Source organism: Molothrus aeneus, chromosome 4 (assembly GCF_037042795.1).
Source record: "Molothrus aeneus isolate 106 chromosome 4, BPBGC_Maene_1.0, whole genome shotgun sequence".
NCBI classification, from domain to species: Eukaryota; Metazoa; Chordata; class Aves; order Passeriformes; family Icteridae; genus Molothrus; species Molothrus aeneus.
Window position 1 is genome coordinate 72,864,243 of NC_089649.1, and position 22,013 is coordinate 72,886,255.

Sequence of the window (22,013 nt, forward strand, 5' to 3'; positions counted from 1 at the left end):
AAGCGGCGTCCTGATATTATTAAAGTTAACACAAGTGTCGTGGGATGACAGATGGCTCCCTGCACATCAATTGGATTCTGAGGAGTTCTCAAACCCTGGCGGGTTGAAAGCAGCTCCAGCACGAATCAGGCAGGGGCAAGATCATCGATACAAGGGATTATGCAGATTTAAGAAATACCCTCGGCACCCGAAAGTTTTCAGAATGCAAACTACGTCAACCCCGCGAACAAGAGGCACTGCATCATGATGGCAGCAGGGACAAAGCCAGGGGGGTTTAACAGACAAAAAAAGATTGTTTTAATAGGAGAGAAGCATCAGTCATTGAGTCTTACTTCATTCAGACTTTCCCTCCAACCCATCCATCTTCAGTGCCAAGAGATGACAGGACCACCTCACTTTTCCCCCCGGCCTAGTGTATCAATAATGCCCATTTCTCCCCAAACAAATGACTCCCCAGAATGGCCCTTTTCCCAAAATTGGCTGCCAAGCCCCACAAAGGCCTCAGTACCTGCTATGGTCAACTTGGCTCCAACGGGGCCCCCTCCAGAGGTGGCCACCGATGGGTGGAGCCTTCCCCAACCATCTTCCCCAAGAGCCACTTTTGTCATTGCTGGCCGGGGAGCATCTGCGGAAGAGGGGACCGGGACGGGGGGGTGGCCGAGGGACACAGAGAGGGGACACAGAGAGGGGACACAAACGGGCACGGACACAGGGGAATGCAAATTCCTCCGCCCTCACAAACGCCTCCGTGGGCATTCTCTGGGAACAAAGGTCCCCGAGGCGGGCGGGCTCTGCATCACTGCTCTCTCTGTTCCCAGCACCTGCTCGGCACCGGCCGCGGTCCCTCCGCGCCGCGGCGGCAGGAGCCAAGGGCAGCACAATGGCCCCGTTGGCCAGGGTCAGGCCTGGCTTTCTTCCTCACCCCCTTCCACCAGCCCTTTTCACCTCCACCATCTCCAGGAGCGCTCGGCGAGGAGGTGGCTTCGAGCGACGAGAGGAGGAGGAGGAGGGGGGAAATATAGGTCTCTGGCGTAAATCACTGACGCCGTTTCCCCTCCTCTCCCTTCCCTTAAGACCTGATGGTCTTCAGTCACACATCTTAAAAGCAAAACAAAAAACAAAAACACAAAGACTTACTTGTCTCAAGTCGATGAAGGCCAACTGCAGCGTGTCCCCTTGGAACCCAGGCACTGGGCCGGATCTGGCAAACTCTGTGGGAAAGAAAAGAGGATAAAAAGCGCCTTTAACTAACCATGGACAGGGAGATTGGCAGACGGATGACAGGGAAGACAAGAGAGGCTGGGGGAGAGGAGGACCGCGCTTCTAAGGAGTCATGTCTCCCTCCCTTCAGCGTCTTTGTTCGCCCTTCAAAATTCGTGTCATCAAAACACCATTAATTCCACCGTCCTGACAGCAAGGAAACTGTACTAATTCGACCTGAAATTTATTCCCATGAGCCGCACTGGGCTTCAGAGTATTTGTTTTGTGAACGGACAAACAACTCGCCCAGAAGAAAGGGGGGGATGGGGGTGGAAAAGTTTTTCCTCTCGACACAATAAAATCTTCAGCTGTGAAACTCTTTTCAGTTCCGAAAGCTATTTATATTTTAGGGCGCTGAAGGAATTTTCTAATTTCACGCCTGTCACCAGGCTCCATGAGCATTCATCAAAAAAATATGCCCAGCCACGTCATTAATTATCAGGCAGCAGATTATTTGCATGATCTGGTGATGGCGCCTCTTGGTCAGCCCAAACGCGGAGACCCGCGGCCGTTGGGTGGCATTTTTATTTCTGGTGGATGAAGACATCTGACAACTGAATAACGTTGGCTTCTAAAGCGAAGAGAATATTTCCAAGGCCACATTTATCTCCTTCCAGCCTAATCTGGCCAAAATGTCATACTTTGGTTGTTCATTTTTCTCCTAATCCATTCTTTAAGCCGAACCTAAAACCGCTAAAGGGGCTTGAATGGATCCATCTTAGAGGACCTTGGTTCTCCCATGGCATTTAGCAGCTTTTCCTTGGGAATGCTCATGAAGCCGACGCCTGCACGCATCCCAGGGTGTCTTTTGAGGTTGGTTCTGCCCAACTTCACTTCATTTTCACCCTCTGCAGTTACAGCTTCATCTCCTCCCTCCTCACAACCTCTCAGCGCTGAGGGGACCTGGGTTGTGAGGCCACAACTCAACACCACCAAAGGCTGGAGGGACAGCACCTGCCTGGGGTTGAGCTGTGTGGCTCCTGCAGGCACCAGAGGTGCTGGAGGAATGAAATGTTTTCTTGGGATGAAGCCAGGTGTGATGGCAAAAAGGGAGAAAGGAGGGAAAGTATACAGCTAATACAGATTTTTCAGTTGCATGGCCCATTGTCGCCCATCTATCCCAGTTTTCACCCTAGAGGAACCTTCCAACAGCTCCTAAAGCTCCACAAAGATGAGGATCAGGGATGGCTGGGCAATATGGAAGGAGGATTTGCCTTTTGTCTCCATGACTAATCGGAGGCACCAATGGACAAAGCGATTTCATGTCAGGTGGTCTTCGCCTTGAACACTTGTCCTCCCAAAAGTTTTCCCATTTCCAAGCCAAGGCCACAAAATCAGGAACATAAATCATCACTCTCCCATTTCCAAAGCTTTCCTAGAGCAGCCCAATCACGGAGCAGCCCCTTGGCTCTAACAAGAAGAGATTAATGAGTGAAACACCAGGACACAGTCCTGTCCCTCAACCGCCTCATTTCGGGGAAGCAAAGCAGGGTTATTAATCAGCTCCCTTGCTCCACCTTCCATTAAAACCTTGGGATGGAGAACATCCTTCAAGCCAGACACAGGCACCTCCAGGGGCACAGGGGACACTTCTCAGACTCTGCTTTTTAATAGTCTCAGATGCCAGAAGAGCTTTGAGATTGAAACCATCGCTCATCTTTGCAGTGATCGCTCAAGTGACAACCGCTGCAGGACAGGAGCAAACACGGCTGGGAAATCATTGCTTTTATCTGAAGTTATGAGTCAAAGGGAGTGATAAACAAATAAAAACAGAAATTATGGACGTGACTGTTCATGTTTGGATTTTGGATAGAAAAAGCTCAAGCCAAAGTCAGCGGGAACAATCCATGGTCGTGCCTTTGGAGTTTTGCACAGGATGGGACTGGACAGGGATGAACAGGAGGAAGTTCTTCCCCTTCCCTGGGAGGGTGGACAGGCCCTGGCACAGGGTGCCCAAAGAAGCTGTGGCTGCCCCTGGATCTCTGGAAGAGTCCCAGGCTAGGTTGGACATGGGGACTTGGAGCACCCTGGGACAGTGGAAGGTGTCCCTGCCCATGGCAGAACATGGGACTGGATGATCTTGAGGGTCCCTCCATCCCAAACCATTCCATGATTCCCTGAGATCAGAGCTGCTCAGCTCCAGCTAATTCCACTGACCAATCCCACAATACTCCGGGTGCAAAGAGCCCAAAGTGACTTCACATGTGTCCCTCAAAAACTGTTTTAATTAATCCTGACTGCAAAGGCATTTTAATGTAGTTTGCTATAAAATTTGACTGCAGCTTGCCTGAGCCAGCAGGGAGGGAGGATCAACCAAACCCTCTGACTCTGATCTGCAAGGGATAAATCATCTTTACACATTCCCTCTACACCCCACTGTCCCATCTGGAACAATTATCCCGAAAGCCACATCAATCCTAAAACACTTTGGAAAAGCACAATACCTGAGAAACTAAAAATGTTTGGAAGTGAGAAATGGTGCTTGAGCCCCTTCTCAAGAGGTGAAACTCCTCTGGGTGCCTCAGGGTCGGAGATGTCCCTGGGTTGAGGAACCCAACCACGATGTCCTACCCTCCAAGGATGGGGTCACCTCATGCTCCTGATTACATTTGGAGAAATCCTGGAAAAGAAACCCTGGAAGGACTGTGAGGAAAACGAGTTTCTATTTTGGATCAAGGGCCTCACAGCTGTTCAGCATCTATTTAGGAGCACACACGGAGTTGGGAAATTTAAGATCTTCCCCAAAGCATGAACTTCAAATCCTCATGAGAAAATGCCTGTGATTGTGAATGTTCTCACAAGGCTGGTGAATTTATCACCACTGTCGTCTGCTTGTGAGAAACCCAAGGCAGATTCCATTCCAAGCCAGATTTCATCCCAAGGCAGATTTCATCCCAAAACAGATTTTATCCCAAGACAGACTTCACCTCAAAAGAGATTTCATCTCAAGACAGATTTCATCTCAAGAGAGATTTCATCCCAGGACACGGCTGCTCCTTAGCAGCTCACCTTTAGCTGTCTCTGCCCATTGTCCCTTCCCACATTTCCCTGCCCATGGATAGATTGGAACTGGATGGCTTTTAAGGTATTTTCCATCCTGAACTGGATGGCTTTTAAGGTTTTTTCCATCCCAAACCAGTCAGTGATTCCTAAGGAACCAACTGGAGGAATGCTGGGAGAGTTATGGAATGATGCTGCCCTTCAAAATATAGGATGGTCACACATTGAGCCAACACTGATTTAAGCTGCAATTTTCACCAAAATACTGAATTAATAATGCTCTGGAACCTTCTAGAGAAAGGCGGCCTTGCCCATGGCCTTGCCCTTGAAAGTCTCTTCCATCCCAAGCCAATCTAAGGAATTCCTAATGAAGTTACTGGATGAAGCCAGGACAGTTATGGAGTGAGACTTGAAAACTTAGGATGGTGACACATTGAACCAACACTTAACTGAACAGCAATTCTAATGAAAATATTCATCAGCACTGAATTAACAAAGCTCTGGAACCTTCTAACACGAGGTGTCCCTGCCCATGACTGGAATGAGATGGTCTTTAATGTCCTTTCCAGCCCAAATCCTACAATTCTGGGATTCTATGATTGACATCCAAGAAGTGAAACAACATCCAAGCTGATATTCTCTGTGTCCCAGAAGAAATTATGTAGGAACTGATGATATTCTTTGTGTCACAGAAGAAATAATGAAGGAGCTGATAATCTTTGTGTCCAAGGAGAAATAACGTAGGAGCTGACAATCTTTGTGTCCAAGGAGAAACTATGTAAAAGCTGATATTCTCTGTGTCAAAGAAGAAATTATATAGGAGCTGATATTTTTCATATCCCAGAAGAAAGGAGAACAGGAATTCGGCCCAGACACTCAGAAAAGCTGCAGAGGAATGAATGCAATGTTTCCCCTGGGCTGCTGGACAAGGAGCTGCACCTCCTGTAATCGCAGGTCACACTTTACATACCAATGCCACCAACCCATTCTCAAGGAGGAATGAACAAAGTCTCGGAGCAAAAAAGGGCAAACAAAGAGGAGAGCGGAGCTTTAGAGGAGAGACACAGCCAGTTCTTCTTGGGTTTAATCTCCTCAAGCAGATTTCAGGATAATTTCCTCGGAACAACCGAGCGCAGTGTTGGCCTCAGTACTGTCGGATTCGTTTATTGTTCTGTCTTCACGACCAAGGCAAGTGGCAAACATAGCAAGCAACCTACAGAGCAGCCCCTTGAGCAGAAAATCACCGGAGAATAGAGCAGATCAGTATGCGGCTGTTTGTACAAAGCATTTAGCCAGGCTAAAGGTTTGAGGGGTTTGTGTTCAGGCCAAAAAAGTAATGTCTTTGCAAGGTCTACAGGCCTGGGCCACCCAGGGCAGGTCACAGGGGGACTCCAACCTCTCTTCCAAAACATTTCACTGATGAAAGAATCAAGGAACAGGAACCGTTAAGCCCTTTACAATGGACAAAGAATAAAGAGTTCAAAGGCACGGCAGAAAAGAGACATCCACTGTAAATTAATTAATTACAGCCAACGGGGAGATATCCCTGGCGCGGCTGCGCATGCGGGGAGAGGGCCTTGCATGGATTGAGAGGTAAAAATGGACCCAGACGTGACTTCATCCCTCAAAAACATCATCTGAGGGGAAGATCCCCTCGGAATTACATGGGATTTGTGATGGCACCTCTGGGATGGAGGCTGAAGCAGCTCCCAGGGAAGGGAACATGGACCAATCTGCTCGTGGCCAGAGACAGCATCTCGGCAATCGACTATCTGAGGATTCCTCAAGGAAGGATGGAGATCTTGAAGTCTTCTTCCTTGGATAAAGCCTTGGAAGGCTGTCCTGGAAAGGCCAAGTGATGGGAACTCCTTGGATAAAGCCTTAGAAGGCTGCCTAGGAAAGCCAAGTAATGGGATCTCCTTGGATAAAGCCTTGGAAGGCTATCCTAAAAAAGCCAAGTGATGGGACCTCTTTGGATAAAGCCTTGGAAGGCCATCCTGGAAAAGCCAAGTGATGGGACCTCCTCAGATAAAACCTTGGAAGGCCATCCTAGAAAGGTCAAGAGATGGGACCTCCTTGGGTAAAACCTTGGAAGGCTGTCCTGGAAAAGCCAAGTGATGGGAAGTCCTTGGATAAAGCCTTGGAAGGCTATCCTGGAAAGGCCAAGAGATGGGAACTCCTGTTCCATATCCACAGGAACAAAGTGACACCTTGAGCACACTGAGGCTGAAGAACAAATCCATGGACTCTGGAGAAGCTCACAGGTGGGAAAAAGTGAGAAATGCTGGGGAGGAATCGAGGCAAGAGGAACAGAGAGAAGATCCCAATTCCCACCCTGAGCTTCTCCTTCACCCAGTTTCCACACTGAGCTTCTCCTTCTCCCACACCATTCCCACACAACCCCGCTCTGAAGCTGTTCCCCATTACAGCCCGAGCTCTCAGAGCTCATTCCCATCTGGGTAATTTCAGAGAGCTGTGGGAAGAGGGAGGAGTCACCCAAAACACTCTGAACTGGGTCAGATGAAAGAAACTTCTCTCCCTCGCCATCAAACGTTCCTCTGATGGAACAAAGATGGGCCTGGAGTGCTGTCACTGCAGAGGAAGGAGTGGTCCCCGTCATGGGACACTGGCAGGGCTGAGGAGCACCCACAGCCTCAGGGAGGGACTCCCCAGGGGCTGACCACGAGATGTTTTCCAAGTTGAAGAGAAGGAAACTCTTTAGAAGGATGTTGGAGATGCGTGACAAGAAATCTGGAACAGAATCCATGGGACTGGCTAAAGAGTTGGGTCAGGGATCTCCACAGGTTCCCAGACACGAATCCAAGGTGTTCCATGGGTGTGTCCTGGCAGATGTGAAGTTCTCAGATCATTCAACACCAACACCAGCAAATGTGAGCGGTGCCCATCCCACCACCAGCTCAAGAAGTTGTGGAATTTCCATCCCTGGAAGTGTCCAAGGCCAGGTATGGGATCCAGCTTGGCCTCCAGGGATCCAGGGGCAGCCACAGCTTCTCTGGGCACCCTGTGCCAGGGCCTCCCCACCCTCCCAGGCAGGAATTCCTTGCCAAGATCCCACCATTGTGTCCATGGCATGAACATGAGGGCAGCTCTTTGCTGAGCCACAGCAGGGCAGCTGGAAATCACAAATCCCCAAATCATCATGGCTGGAAAAGATCACCCAGTCCAACCATGTCCAGCAGCACCAGGGCCACCACTGACCCCATGTCCCCAAGTGCCACATCCACAGAGCACTGAAATCCCTCAGGGGTGGGCATTCCAAACCTCCCTGGGCACTTCCAGTGCCTGACCCCCCTTCCCATGGGGAAATTCCTCCCAATGCCCACCCTGAGCTCCCCTGAGGCCGTTCCCTCTGCTCCTGTCCCTGTTCCCTGGGATAAGATCCCAAATCCCCCCGGCTGTGCCCTCCTGGCAGGAGCTGTGCAGAGCCACAAGGGCCCCCTGAGCCTCCTTTGCTCCAGGCTGAGCCCCTGCCCGGCTCCCTCAGGGACTCTGCAGCCCCTGCCCGGCTCCCTCAGGGACTCTGCAGCCCCTGCCCGGCTCCCTCAGGGACTCTGCAGCCCCTGCCCGGCTCCCTCAGGGATTCTGCAGCCCTTTCCCAGCTCCCTTCCCTGCCCTGGCTACGGTCCAGCCCCTCCAGGGTCTCTCCTGTTGGGAGGTGCCCAAATCTGACCCCAGGACCTGAGGCACATTGAGAGATCAGCACCTCAGGGGTGGACATTCCTCTCCTGATCTGTTCTGCTTAAATCTTCCCATCTCTCCACTACAACATTCCCATTTTTCCCCCAAATCCAGGTTTTTCCTGCTGCACTGCCACAGCACAGACACCAGTCAGGGCCATCCTAACTCCAGCACCACAAACTCCAATCCCTGATGGGTCACAGGTTGGAAGAACACCTGGGAGTCCTTGGGATCATGCCGAGGGAGAGGATGACTCCAGCATCACGGACAAACCCCGGCAGTTCCCCCAAATCCCAGGATTTCCACGTGAGAAATTCCCACCAGCCAGATCAGGCAGCCAAGGAGGAGGTGGGGAATGGCTGTGCCAGGATCCATGTGGGCACATTTTGGGACAATCTGTTGGGATGGAGAATTCCTCACCCCAGCAGAGACATCTGGGTGTGTGCCTGGCTGATCCCCAGGAGAGGGGCTGACTAAAAATAGGGTGTTAACCGGAATCTGAAATATAAATTTTTAGGGCTCTTTTAATTTCCCATAAAGCAGCAGTTAAAAGAGTTTGGAGATTATGGAATTGCTCATTTTATGATCTGAGGATTGTAAAAACCCCTCAGCCACTGCTGGAACCCGTTATGGAGATGGGGAACACTTCCTAGGAGTGAGAACCTCCCCATTTCTTTGGGATTTTTCAGCTGTCACCTCCAAATCTGGGTTGTTCCATTTGATTCCCACTATGTCTGAGGTAGACGGGAGGTGGAAAAATTATGCATTTATCAAATTATATTTTCAATATTGATTTATATATTTATATAAAAATAAATATTTCTATACCTTTATATATAAATATAAATATTATATATAGAAATAAATATATATTTATATATATTTAATATATGGATTTATATATAAATATAAATAAATCCGTATACATATATATATATATGGATTTATCAGTTCAAAAAGAGCAGAGCGGGGCATGTAGGAGATTAAAAATCCCATTGCATTGTTAAATCTTGGATTATGGATGCATTCTGGGAGACAAGAAACCTTCTGAAAAAATGAAATTTCTTTTCTGAGAAAAGGAAATTTACAGGTTACAAAAAAATCTTTGGGATTTTTTTTTCCCCTCTCCAGGGTTGGTATTTTTGCTTCTTTTTAACCCAGAAGTGTTTCCTAAAGGGAAACACAAGATGTGTCCCACTGAGTCATTCTAGGCAGTTCATTTAAGCTGTGCCTTAGTCCGGGTTTAAAAGGGGGTGAGAGAACCTCACCATCCCAACTCCTGCCCTACAACACACCCCAAATCCACCTCCAGCCCTTCCCTGGAGCCACTCGTGCCATCCAAGCACTCAAATCCACGGAAAGCTGCTCCCAAACACCTTGGGAAGCATCTTCCTGCTGGTAGCACCAGAGGATGCTCTCCCTGACCCCTCAGCACCCTGCACCTCCTCCAGGATGGGTCCAGCTGGACACTCCGTGGTCTCACCAGGATAAACCATGGAAAACAGCTGGGATTTCCCCCAGGTTTGTCCCTTCACAAGCAACCCAAAAGGATTTTTACAATGTGGCTGCTCTGCTCTTTTCTCCTCTTTCACACCAAAAATGCTGCTGATTATGGGATATCCACATGAGGAACACATGGAATACCTGGCTCTTGGGGTCTGTTTCATTCACTGTTTCCTCTCAGTCCTACAACAGCTTCCTTTTGGAAGATCAGAAAATTAATAAAAATGAATAAACTGCATTTTCTGTGCTTTGAACGCACCAAAAAAGGACAGATTTAAGGAAGGGGGAGACTTAAAGAGCAGGTGGAGGGGCCCCATCACAACCTCATCTTTCTGCCAAGCACCACAGAATCCCAAAATCCCAGAATCCCAGACTGGATGGGTTGGAAGGGACCTTTAAGGGCATCTTCATCCCACCCCATCCAGGGGCAGGGACACCTCCCTCTGTCCCAGGTGGATCCAACCTGGCCTTGGGCACTGCCAGGGATCCAGGGGCAGCCCCAGCAAATCTGGGAATTCCAGCCCAGGCAGGAATTCCTTGCCAAGATCCCAGCCCAATCTCCCCTTTCCCAGTGGGAGCCATTCCCTGGCTCCTGTCCCTGCAGGCCTCACCCCCTTCAAACTATGCCTAATATCCAATAAAATCATTTCCTTCATTCACCTCACCTCTCTTTTAACCAGATTGTTTTTTCAGCATTCACAAACAACATTAATAAACTCCAGCATCAAAACTCTGCAGCCCCATTCCCTCACCATGGCACTCACTGGAAGTGCTCCAAACAGACATAAAATCCTATTTTAATGTGTAAGTGCAAGATAAAACTGCTGGATTGGGAAAGGTTTGGGAATTTGAGGCAGAGGCACGAACTGGTACTGTGAGGATGTTGAGATTCACACCTGTGCTTTCAGGTACAAAAAAATATTTAAAAAATCGCCAAAAAAACCAAGAATAAACCCCAACCTTGCAAACTGAAACTTATTTCCTGAATACACCACTTCCCTCTTGGCACTGGCTCATGCCAAAATTCAAACCTTGATGGATTTCTGCTCCAAAATAACCAAATTAAAGTGACTCCCAGGCTCAGCAGAGCCACCAGACGGATCCGTGGGGATGAGGGGCACGGATTTGCTGCTGGGAGGGAGAAGGATTTTGTCTGTTCAGGGCTGACAGTGATGGATGGGGAGGATCCAGCTCCAGCATCCATCTCCATTCCCTGCTCCAGTGGCACCTTGGGACGGGGCTGGGGACAGGTCCCTGACCCTGCTTGGCGTCACCTGCTCCGGGATGTCTGAGTGCTCCTGGCTCGGGCTCCCCAAACAACAGGAATTTAAGGAATTGTGCTTTCCAACCTGCTCTGAAATCCCATTCGTCTTCCTTGGCAGCAGCAGCTTTTAGGGAAGAGCTGCTGCTCCGTGATCCACGTTATGGATGGGGTGGAAAACTGCTGGGTTTGGAGTGTTTGGAGCCAAAAAAAACGGAATTAATAAAGATGACAAATGCTTCCCATTATTCCCAGCTCTGGTGCCTGTCCCTCAGCAGAAACCCATGGGAGCACAGCTGAGGGGACAAAAATGAGAGTCAGGAATTGGGGGATCGAGGCAGCACCAGGAGGAAAATCAGGCATTGCTTGGTGAGTTATGGTGCAGCTGCAGGATCCGGGTGGGAATCATTAAATTGGGATCCTTCTCCTGGGCTGGTCAGCTGAGGGCTGGAAAATGGCAAGTGGATGTTGAAAAATGGAAAAACCTGTGTTGGAAACAGCAAAATTCCTGCTGGGGGGTTGTTCCCAGCAGTAAATTTAATCTCAGTGTTGATGGGGGCAGCTGAAGTAAAATCGGGTCAGGAAAATGTTGGATAAAGGGTGGAAGAACTTGGCTTGGCAATGGGAAGTGCCAGGGGATGATGACACCAACAGCTGATGTCACTGAGTCCCCTGGAGCCCTGGAAGTGTCCAAGGCCAGCCTGGATGGGGCTGGGAGCACCCTGGGAGAGTGGGAAGTGCCCTTGGATGGGCTCTAAGGTCCCTTCCCAACCAAAGCATTCCAGGATTCTGCGATAACACGAGACATCCCAATCTCCACCTCAACCAGGAAAGCCAAAATGTGGATATTTGGGGGAAAAAAATCCCTAAAATACCCTAAAATCAAAGATCACCTGGGGGGTTCTTTAGGAACTCTATCAAGCTCTGGGTTCTCAACCACCACGGTCATGAATCCATCCCAGGATGAATCCAAACAAATCCACCCCAGGATGGATCCCAACAAATCCACCCCAGGATGGATCCCAACAAATCCACCCCAGGATGAATCCCAACAAACCCATCTCAGGATGAATCCCAACAAATCCACCCCAGGATGAATTCCAACAAATTCCCACCAGGACAAATTCCAACAAACCCCTCCCAGGATGAATCCCAACAAATCCACCCCAGGACGGATCCCAACAAATTCACACCAGGATGAATCCAAACAAATCCATCCCATGATGAATCCCAGAAAAACCATCCCAGGATGAATCCCAAGAAATCCATCCCAGGATGAATCCCAACAAACCCATCTCAGGATGAATCCCAACAAACCCATCCCCCTCAGAGGGAAGAGGATCCTGTGCAGGGCTGTGTTCACTCTGCCTTACTTTAATTCCAAAACCTGGATTAAAAAGAGCATTTTGTCTGCTTTGGGCTCTGGTTTTTAACCCTTTCACCGAGCAGGACGAGCAGCAACCTGAGGGCACCCAGAGAATTCCAGCCCCAATCCAGGTGCGTGCCTGAAAACCCAAAAGGGGCAGGTTTGGGAGCAGAGCCCTGAGGGTGGCACCACGATGCTCCTGCCCTGAGGAGCTGCTGTCACTTTGTCACAAGACACCTCATCTCCACCACTCTGACTCGGCACAGGGCTCACTTCAAGGACAAAATTCCCTGCAGAGAGCACAAAGGGCTGAAGCTGGGAGAGGACCAGAACTGGTGAAGAACATCAACTTCTTCAGATGCTCCAAGCCCCATCCATCGCTGCCTTGGACACTCCCAGGGATGGGGCAGCCCCAGCTTCTCAGAAAGAGTCAGAAATAAACTGATTTTTGATTCGTGCACTCCAATCCCTCCTATTTTTAAGAAACTCAATCCCAAAATGTAGGGATGGTCTGGAGAGTGTCAAGGCAGCACTGAAGAGGAAAAGGAGGAGTAAAATTGGATCTCTTGGAATCCTGTGTGCTGAAGATGCTCTGGGTGAGCTCTGTGGGCACCCACCACCCTCAGACCTTGGCACTGCCACACCCCTGACCTGGGACCCCAAACACCAAGGGGCACAGCAGCACTGTAGGATCTTACCCCAAATTTGGGACGCTGCTTGGGGTTACTCCTCTGGAGGTTGAGGGAAGGGACTCTGTGTACACCATGGTCATTTTTGTTCCATTTAATTCCTAATCTGCCCTATTCCATTTAATTTCTAATTTACCCTATTCCATTTTATTCCTGATCTACCCTATTCCTTCTGATTCCTAATCGATGCCATTCTTTTTGATTCTTAATCTATCCTATTTCTTTTGATTCCTAACCTACCCTGGTATTTCTTTTTCCAGTAAATATAAATATAAATATAAATATAAATATAAAGTTGTAGATATAGATATAGATGATATAGATATGAATGTAAATGTAAATGCAAATATAATAAGAAATAGAAATAGAAATAGAAATATCATTCTAACATAAATACCTTCATGTCACACATAATTTCATGTAGTGCACTAATAATTCTTTTTGGTTTATACCCTGTAGTAACTTCAATTAAACCTTTTCTTCGTTTTCTCCTGTCTGCTCAATAAAAAACTCATTTTATAAACAGAGCTGATTCACCACCCTTAAAACTCACGGGCCAAAGTCCCATTTTAGGTGTGGGCCACCTCGATTTCAACATTCCCCAAACCCCTGAGCCTGATGCAGAGCAGGAATTCCCCCTGGATCCGTGACCAAGCCAAGGACAGGGACGGGGCTGGTTGGGCTCTTACGTTCGCACTCCTCCACGTCCAGGTTGAACTGGTGCAGGGCCCCCAGCGTCAGCTGCCTCACCTCGGCCTCCAGCAGCAGCTGCAGCAGCGACGTCGAGAGGTGCTTGCAGGCCGACATGCAGGCCGTCTGGGCCACCTTCCCCTGCAGGACAAACGGACACTCGTCAGGGACACCGGCGCAAAAAGCCACCGCAGGACTTCTCCAGAGCAGCCCCATCGGGAAAGCCACCAGCACAGAACTTCTGCAGAGCAGCCAAACTTCCCCAGTTAAAGCCACCAGAGAACTTCTGCAGAGCAGCCAAACTTCCCTAGTTAAAGCCACCAGCACAGAACTTCTCCAGAGCAGCCAAACTTCCTCAGTTAAAGCAATCAGTGCAGAACTTCTGCAGCTCAGTCAAACCTCCTCAGTAAAGCCACCAGCACAGAACTTCTCCAGAGCAGCCAAACTTCCTCAGTAATCCTATAGAACTTCTCCAGCCCAGCCCAAAGCCCCTCAGAGTAAAGCCACCACAGAACTTCTCCAGAGCAGCCTAATCTCCTCAGTTAGAGCCACCACAGAACTTCTCCAGAGCAGCCAAAACCCCTCAGTTAAATCCACCAGGGAACTTCTCCAGCTCAGTCAAACCTCCTCACTTAAAGCCATCAGAGAACTTTTCCAGCTCAGTCAAACCTCCTCAGTAAAGCCACCAGGGAACTTCTCCAGCGCAGCCCAAACCTCCTCAGTAAAGCCACCAGGGAACTTCTCCAGCCCAGTCAAACCTCCTCAGTTAAAGCCACCAGCACAGAACTTCTCCAGCCCAGCCAAGCCTCCTCAGCCTGTCCCATCTGTGATGGGATCTTCCCACAGTGCTCAAGGTCACAACCACCATCTCCCAAGGAAATCCCCCCTGGAAGTGCCCATGGCTGAGGGAAGGGTTAGGCCTTGTTGGGTGCAGCTGGTTGAATCCAGGAGAGCTCCGGGGTGCTCAGAGCTCAAAGCGTTCTCATCGTGCCCTAACGTGGGCGAGACAGCATCCCATTGATTATCAGGGAATCATGGAATGTTTGGGTGGGAAGGGACCCTAAAGCCCACCTCATTCCATGGCCAGGGACACCTCCCACTGTCCCAGGTTGCTCCAAGTCCCGACGTCCAAGCTGAACTTGGACATTCCCACCCACAACCTGATCCTCTCTATGGCAGGTAGAGGGTCTGCACCAGGAATTAAACCCATAAAAATGGGGAAATCCTTTGGGACCAGAGTGGGATTTAGCCCAAACCCCTCAGGCTGGCACCACAGGGAATGATCCCAATGCCTGCGTGCGCAACGCCACCAGGGAGGTTTTGGATCATGGCGCTGCCCTGAAAACAGCTCCAGCAGGAGATTATCTCCTCAAACACTCACAAAAGAGTCTTAACACGCTTTCCTGGCACCAAGGCGTGGCTTAGGAGCTCTCACCGACTCTCAGACGCGCTTTACAAGCTGTGTTTAAACTGGGATTAAACGTGGAGTTTACGCCGTGCTTCCAGCTCGGCACCGCCGGTTTCGTTATCGCGGCACGGCAACGTTTGATCCCTGTGCTGGGAAGGGTTTTTTCCCCAGCTCTGCAAACTTGATTTGGATCTTCAGGCCACATCCATCTTCAGACAGAGGGAAAAATGTTTTTTTTTATTTAAAAAAGGAGCCGAGCCGCGCGTTGCAGGGCAGGGTGCTCCATCTCCGGCTCGCCGCCGCTCCCAGGGTCCGGAGCGTCCATCACTCACCTCCCAGCAAACACCTGCACCAAAATGAAGATGAAGCATGGCAACCATAAAGTTTAGCAGAGCTCTGGGGTTTTTTCGTTGCTTTTCATCATTTGTTTGTGCTTTTCTGACACGCTGGGTTATTTAAAACCCTGCTTGTGCCAATTCCTCATCTCTGAGAGCTGCGGGAAGTACGGCGCTGCCCGGCTGTGATTTTTCTTCATTAATTCCAACAGACACTTGAGTTTTTGCTGTGGCCGAGGAGTTTTGACAGAATCAGGGAATATCCTGAGTTGAGGGACCCACAGGATCGTGGATCCAAGCCCTGGCCCTGCACAGACACCCCAAAATCCCACCCTGTCCATGCGAGTGTGTCCAACGCTCCTGGAGCTCTGGCAGCCTCGGGGCTGTGCCCATTCCCTGGGAGCCTGGACAGTGCCAGCACCCTCTGGATGAGGAATTTTTCCCTGAAATCCAGCTTGAGCCTCCCCTGGAACAGCTCCAGGCATTCCCTGGGTGCTGTCCCTGTCGCAGCTGCCCCCTGGGATGAGCAGATCCCAATGAGTCTCCCCTGAGCCTCCTCTGCTCCAGATGGACATTCCCAGTGCCCTCAAGCCCTCCATGTGTCATTGGGATGTCCCAGATGGAAGCAGAGGATGGGAAATCAAAGCTCTGCAGCCAAGACCTAGGACCTTGCTGAGGGCAGGGGATGGGGCTCCTGACCCTTCTGGGAAGAGCAGCAGAAAATCCCTGGAGTAGCTCACGCTCCACCTCAGCGGGAATTTACAGAGGATTGTAACTCTTGGAGAGGCCTTGGAGGTTCTCAGTTCCAGGTGAACCATGGAATGGTTTGGGTTGGATCTTAAATCCCAGGTGGATCCAAGCCCCAGTGTCCAGCCTGGCCTTGGGCACTGCCAGGGATCCAGGGGCAGCCCCAGCAAATCTGGGAATTCCAGCCCAGGCAGGAATTCCTTGCCAAGATCCCAGCCCAATCTCCCCTTTCCCAGTGGGAGCCATTCCCTGGCTCCTGTCCCTGCAGGCCTTGTCCCCAGCCCCTCTCCAGCTCTCCTGGAGCCCCTGCAGGCACTCTGAGGATTCCCTGGAATTTTCCCTTCTCCAGGGGAACACCCCTCAGCAAGAACTTCATGAGCTTCCCCTGTGCTCACCTCTCCAGCCTGCCCAGGTCCCACTGGATGCCCTCCTTTCCCACCCTACACAAAATAAAAATCCCAGGAAGGTTTTTGTGTTCCTGCTGACCAAAATTTCAGAGGAACAACCCTGTAACACCCCAAGCAGGGGTCAGATCAACCTGGGGAGGTACCTGAGGGGTGACCCACACCTGCCCTGAGCACCAAATTCTGGTCAGGAGAGAGAGAATGAGAAGTGACCCCAGAAATGGGTGAAAAGGAGCCAACAATTGAGATGAAATGTCACATAATTAAGCCTCAAACAGGGAAAATGGGATGGGAAAAGCAATTTCATCATCAGGGCTTGGCAGCACCATGACTCTGAGAGGCTTCCCCAAGTGGAAGGGGCACTTCAGGATGTTCCTTATGGGAATGTTCCCCCAGGACTTATTACAGAGATGGCAAAGGAGATCCAAACAAGCCCAGAAGCAGCTTCTGGCTCAGCCTTCCCTCCTCCTGCCTTTTCCACACAGGATTAGGCCAGGCCTGAAACTGTTTCAGGTGCAAATGCCCACTGTCCTCACTGTGAACCTGAATCTTCTCAGGCCAGCTGAGAACTTGACCTTTTATTCACATTACTCTTGAGGTTTAAACACCTAAAAATCTCTTCTTAAAAAACACTCAGTTTTCCCTCTCACAGAACACATGGATGCCTCACAGTTTAGAAGCAGTATTATCTGAAGAAAAGCAAAACTATATAGAATTATTTTTTTCTGCTTTTTAAGCCTGAATCCCTTTCCCCCCTTGTATTTATTATCAGAGAACTCGGAGATGCCACAGGAGTTTCAATCACGGTGTTAAATGTCTGCTCAGAGAACAGAAGGTACCACCAGGGATGAGCAGCAGCTCCTACCCTGGGCACCGAGATTTAAAACCCTCCCAGAATTTATGGGTTTCACTCCTTATAAATAAGACCCGACTTAATCCTTTCCTGCCTCACCCCTGCGCTCCACGAGTTACAGCAGCTCCTTATAAAGTCAGCCCTGGCTTGTGAACATCAATTTCAGGCCATTTCCCCGGGAATACAGCGGGAAATCTGCTGGATAAGCAGCTGCTGCTGACAGGAGACAAACGAGCGCGCGGCCGCTGATATATCAGCGCTAATAAGCTGCTGCTGCGGCTGAAGGTTGTTTGTATTCCCGCTTGGAATGGCTCTGGCTGGCAGGGATCGAGCACATCCTCCTGCCACAGATGCCCACCTCGGCTCTCAGGAGCTTATTTACGATGGGGTTTCGCTTCAGGGTGGTTTTTTTTTTTTTCCTGTTTTTTTTTTTTTTCTTTTTTTTTTGAGTTTTCCTGCAGCACTGGAAGAGCCGGACTCGCCCGGGCACACGGAGCTGAGTCTGGCATGGACGTGTTTGCCCACAGCCACAACCCTCCCAAAATGGTTACCCTCTCAAAATAGTTACCTGCCCCAGTCCCCCCAAAATCGTTACGCACCCCAACCCTCCCGAAATCATTACCGTCCCAAAATCATTAGCCACCCCAACCCTCCCAAAATGGTTACCCTCCCAAAATCATTACCCTCCCAAAATGGTTACCCACCCCAATCATCCCAAAATTGTTACCCATCCCAACCCTCCTGAAATGGTTACCTGCCCCAACCCTCTCAAAATTGTCACCCACCCCAACCCTCCCAAAATGTTGCCCTTCCAAAATGGTTACCTGCCCCAACCCTCCCAAAATCATTACCCACCCCAACCCTCTCAAAATGGTTACCCTGCCAAAATCATTACCCTCCCGAAATGGTTACCTGCTTCAATCATCCCAAAATTGTTATCCGCCCCAACTCTCCCAAAATCATTACCCCTCTAACCTTTCTGAAATTGTTACCCACCCCAACCCTCCCGAAATCATTACCCTCCTGAAATGGTTACCCGCCCCAACTCTCCCAAAATCATTACGCCCCCAACCCTCCTGAAATTGTTACCCATCCCAACCCTCCCGAAATCATTACCCTCCTGAAATGGTTACCCGCCCCAATCATCCCAAAATCATTACCCACTCCAACGCTCCCGAAATTGTTACCCACCCCAACCCTCCTGAAATCGTCACCCACCCCAACCCTCCTGAAATCATTACCCTCCCGAAATGGCGCCCTGCCCCACCCTCGGTGGCGGTGCCAGGACCTGTGCCCTGGCACGCAGCGGGATCCCCGCGGTGTCGCCGCGGCTGTCGGGAGCTCACAGGAGCCGCCGCGCTCAGCCGGCCCCGCGCTAATTCCCCGATGATTTTCGGGAGCGTGGCAGAAGCTGGGGCACTCCCAAAGGCCTTGTCCCCGTGCCAGCACCCTGAGCAGACACCAGTGACGTCCTAATCCTGCTCCCCAGCGTGGCTCCAGCCCTGCCTGGGATTCAGGAACAGCTTCTCTTCTCCAGGGGAACACCCCTCGGGATGAGCTTCATGAGCTTCCCCTGTGCTCACCTCTCCAGCCTGCCCAGGTCCCACTGGATGCCCTCCTTTCCCACACCACACCAAGGAAAAGCCCCAGGAAGGTTTTCTGTCCCTACTGAGCAAAATTTCAGAGGAACAAACCCCTTAACACCCCAAGCAGGGGTCAGATCAACCTGGGGAGGTACCTGAGGGATGACCCACACCTGCCCTGGGCACCAGTTTCTGGTCAGGAGAGAGAGAATGAGAAGTGACACCCTGGTCAGGAGAGAGTGAATGCCCAGACACCCTGGTCCCTCCAGCTCAGGAACAATTTGTCCAAAGGAGAGGATCAGATCTGGACAGGGAACAAAGAGCAGGAATGCAGCCCTGAGCTGAGCACTCTGCAGGGAAAGGGGAAAACAAACACCTCAAAGGCACCAATGCTCCTTTACCGACGTGGCAGAAAACTGAAGAGCTTCAAACCCCATGAAGCAATCCCAGGAACAGCTCTGTGGGGTCATTCATTATTAAAGACCTTTGCAAATCCCATCAAAACCTGGATTTGCACTGGGAAGAACAGGAATCACAGGTGAAAGCTGGCAGATCTCCATGGCCAAGATGCCCAAACCTCTCCTTGGTCCAACCTCAGTCAAACAAAGCCATTCCAAGGGTGTTATCCCAGCAAAATCCACAGATTTATTGTTTTGTGGCTCATTCCTAGCAATGAATCCCTCTGTCCACAGCTCCTGATGGAACCTCGGGATTGCCATGACACCTTTCAAGGTGACACTGCCCTCCCTGTGCCACCCAGGATCCCTCTGGACACAGGAAGGATCCAGAAGGTTCCCTGTGGCTCAGGGTGACACTGCCCTCTCTGTACCACGAGGATCCCTCTGGACACACAGGAAGGATCCAGAAGGTTCCCTGTGGCTCAGGGTGACCCAGGATCCCTCTGGACACACAGGAAGGATCCAGAAGGTTCCCTGTGGCTCAGGGTGACCCAGGATCCCTCTGGACACACAGGAAGGATCCAGAAGGTTCCCTGTGGCTCAGGGTGACCCAGGATCCCTCTGGACACACAGGAAGGATCCAGAAGGTTCCCTGTGGCTCAGGGTGACCCAGGATCCCTCTGGACACACAGGAAGGATCCAGAAGGTTCCCTGTGGCCACTCCAAACACTGAAAGGGAGGAGCCAAGCTCCAAATCTCTCCCAGAGATGCAGCCAAGGGGCTCCTACAAGAACACACCACCACAGGATCACTGAGGCTGGAAAAGCCCTCCAGGATCACCGAGTCCAGTCTGTGACCAAACCACACCTTGTCCCCATCCTGAGCACTGAGTGCCACGTCCAGGTGGCACCTCCAGGCCTGGGGGCTCTCCCTGGGCCATCCTAAAGCCCAGTGTCCATCCTGCTTGAGGAGAGCAGCCATGAAATCCTCTCTTTCCATGCAGATCCCACCCCTGGGCAGGCAGGGAAGGCTGTGGGCTCCCAGGGGCAGCCCCAGTGGGGAAGGGCCACGCAGAGGCTCTGGAGCCGGCCCTGCTGCCGGGAGCGTTTGTTTAGACACGGCCAATCTGTTCCCAATTAGGGAGAGGAAACGCCAAGAGGCTGCCTTGTTAATTAAGGAACTGGCTATCAAAGGACTCATTAAGAGCTACTGAAATGGAATGGTTGTTCAAATAAATACCCATTAATCTCAATGTGCAATCAGGAACGCGCTGCCAGTCCCCGCCACCCTGCAGGAGCACCTCTGGCTGCCAGGGAATCGTGGAATGGGTTGGGTTGGATCCCAAAGATCACCCAGGTCCACCCTGGCACCTCCCACTATCCCAGGGTGCTCCAAGCCCTATCCTTGGGCTCTTCCAGGGGTCCAGGGGCAGCCACAGCCTCCCTTCACCTGTTGGTACCTCCTGCACTTCCCCTGGCCTCAACCAGGTGGGATGTGGTCCCAGAAATCCAAACCCGACTCCTGCTGTAGCAGGAGAACCCTCCCAGCGACTCCCCGAGGAACTAACGCAGCATTTCCATGGAAAACAAAGCCTGACAGGCTCCAAGTGCTCTCAGAGTTTCCAATTATTTTTTTTAGCTACCAGCAGAATTCCTTCTTCGCCCACAACAAGCATCGGGATTGATGCGATTAAGGATATTTAGACGTGCAAAATCCAGGGACTTCAGACAGCAGAAAAGCAGGCCAGAAAATGGGAATCCTTTGGTATTAAATGTACAATTTTCTATAAACACCACGAGTTGTCCCCATAATTTCAACACTGAATTTCCTGACTTTCCCAATCCATAAGGCAGCACTGGGATGTTTTGCAGAGGATGGAAACGTGATGGGGAAATAATGAGCAATTGTTTGGTAGCACAAACCCCAGGATAATCCCAGTGGATCCTCCCTCTATGGCCACAGATGGAGACTTCAGACCCTGCAGACCTCCCAGGGCTCATCTCCTGCTCCAGAAGCTTCTGGATCCCCTGGCTGCCTCAAATCCCCCTAAACTGGGGGCAAATTCAGTCAATCAGCTCTGGAAATTTTTCCTGACTTGCCTGTCTTGTCCTGATTTGCCTTTTTTTTTTTTTTAAACAACAGTTCTGCACTCACTGAAGGTGGCAGAAAACCCCAAACCATCACCCAAAAGCACAAACACTTCCCAAAGCGTCAAAACAAATGAACGACGAGTACCTGTGATTTTTAAAAATATTTTTAAGAGGTTTACTTAAAAAATAAACCTTTCATTATTTGCCCAAAAGCCCAAAAGTCAATTTTCAACTGGACCAAGCGGGTTTTTTTGTGGAGATTTTTGGTTGGATTTTTTTTTTTTCTGGTTTGTTTTGGGTGTTTTCAGCTTTGTTTTAGTTTAAAAAAACCACACAAATCATACAAAACTTCTACCAAAAAAAAAAAAAAAAAGGAAAAAAAAAGACAACCCAAAAGCTGTGGTTCTGCACTCAAGATCCTGCAAAGAAACGGGTTCTCCAGGACAAAGAGGTCCCAAAGAATGAGAAGACGCCCAAGGAAGGACACCCCAAGCCCCAGTGATGTGTCTGGTTGGTTGCCAATATCACCCCGAGCTTGGTGGCCTCCAGAGTTGTCCCCTCAAGGCTGGGGCTCAGCTCAGTCACCGCCCTGGCCACACCAACCTCCAGGGCTGCATCCCACACAAACCCTGCAGGTACCAAGAAAACTCTTAATTAATTCTATTTACTCAGCTTTGCAGCACTCGTTAAGAATAAATCCCTTTTTTGTCCCTAATTTTTTCTTATG

The 22,013-nt window shown here is 50.3% G+C and overlaps 1 protein-coding gene across 2 annotated transcripts in view; it reads right to left on the minus strand.

Moving 5' to 3' along the window:
- EXOC6B (exocyst complex component 6B) overlaps positions 1–22,013 on the minus strand; it is a 311,133-nt gene that overhangs the window by 69,364 nt on the left and 219,756 nt on the right. For both annotated transcript variants that reach the window (XM_066548851.1, XM_066548850.1), the window contains 2 exons: positions 13,468–13,609; positions 1,138–1,211 (listed from right to left, as the gene is read on the minus strand). In XM_066548851.1, the coding sequence (XP_066404948.1) occupies positions 1,138–1,211; positions 13,468–13,609 (216 nt within the window). The remainder of the gene's footprint in view (positions 1–1,137; positions 1,212–13,467; positions 13,610–22,013) is intronic.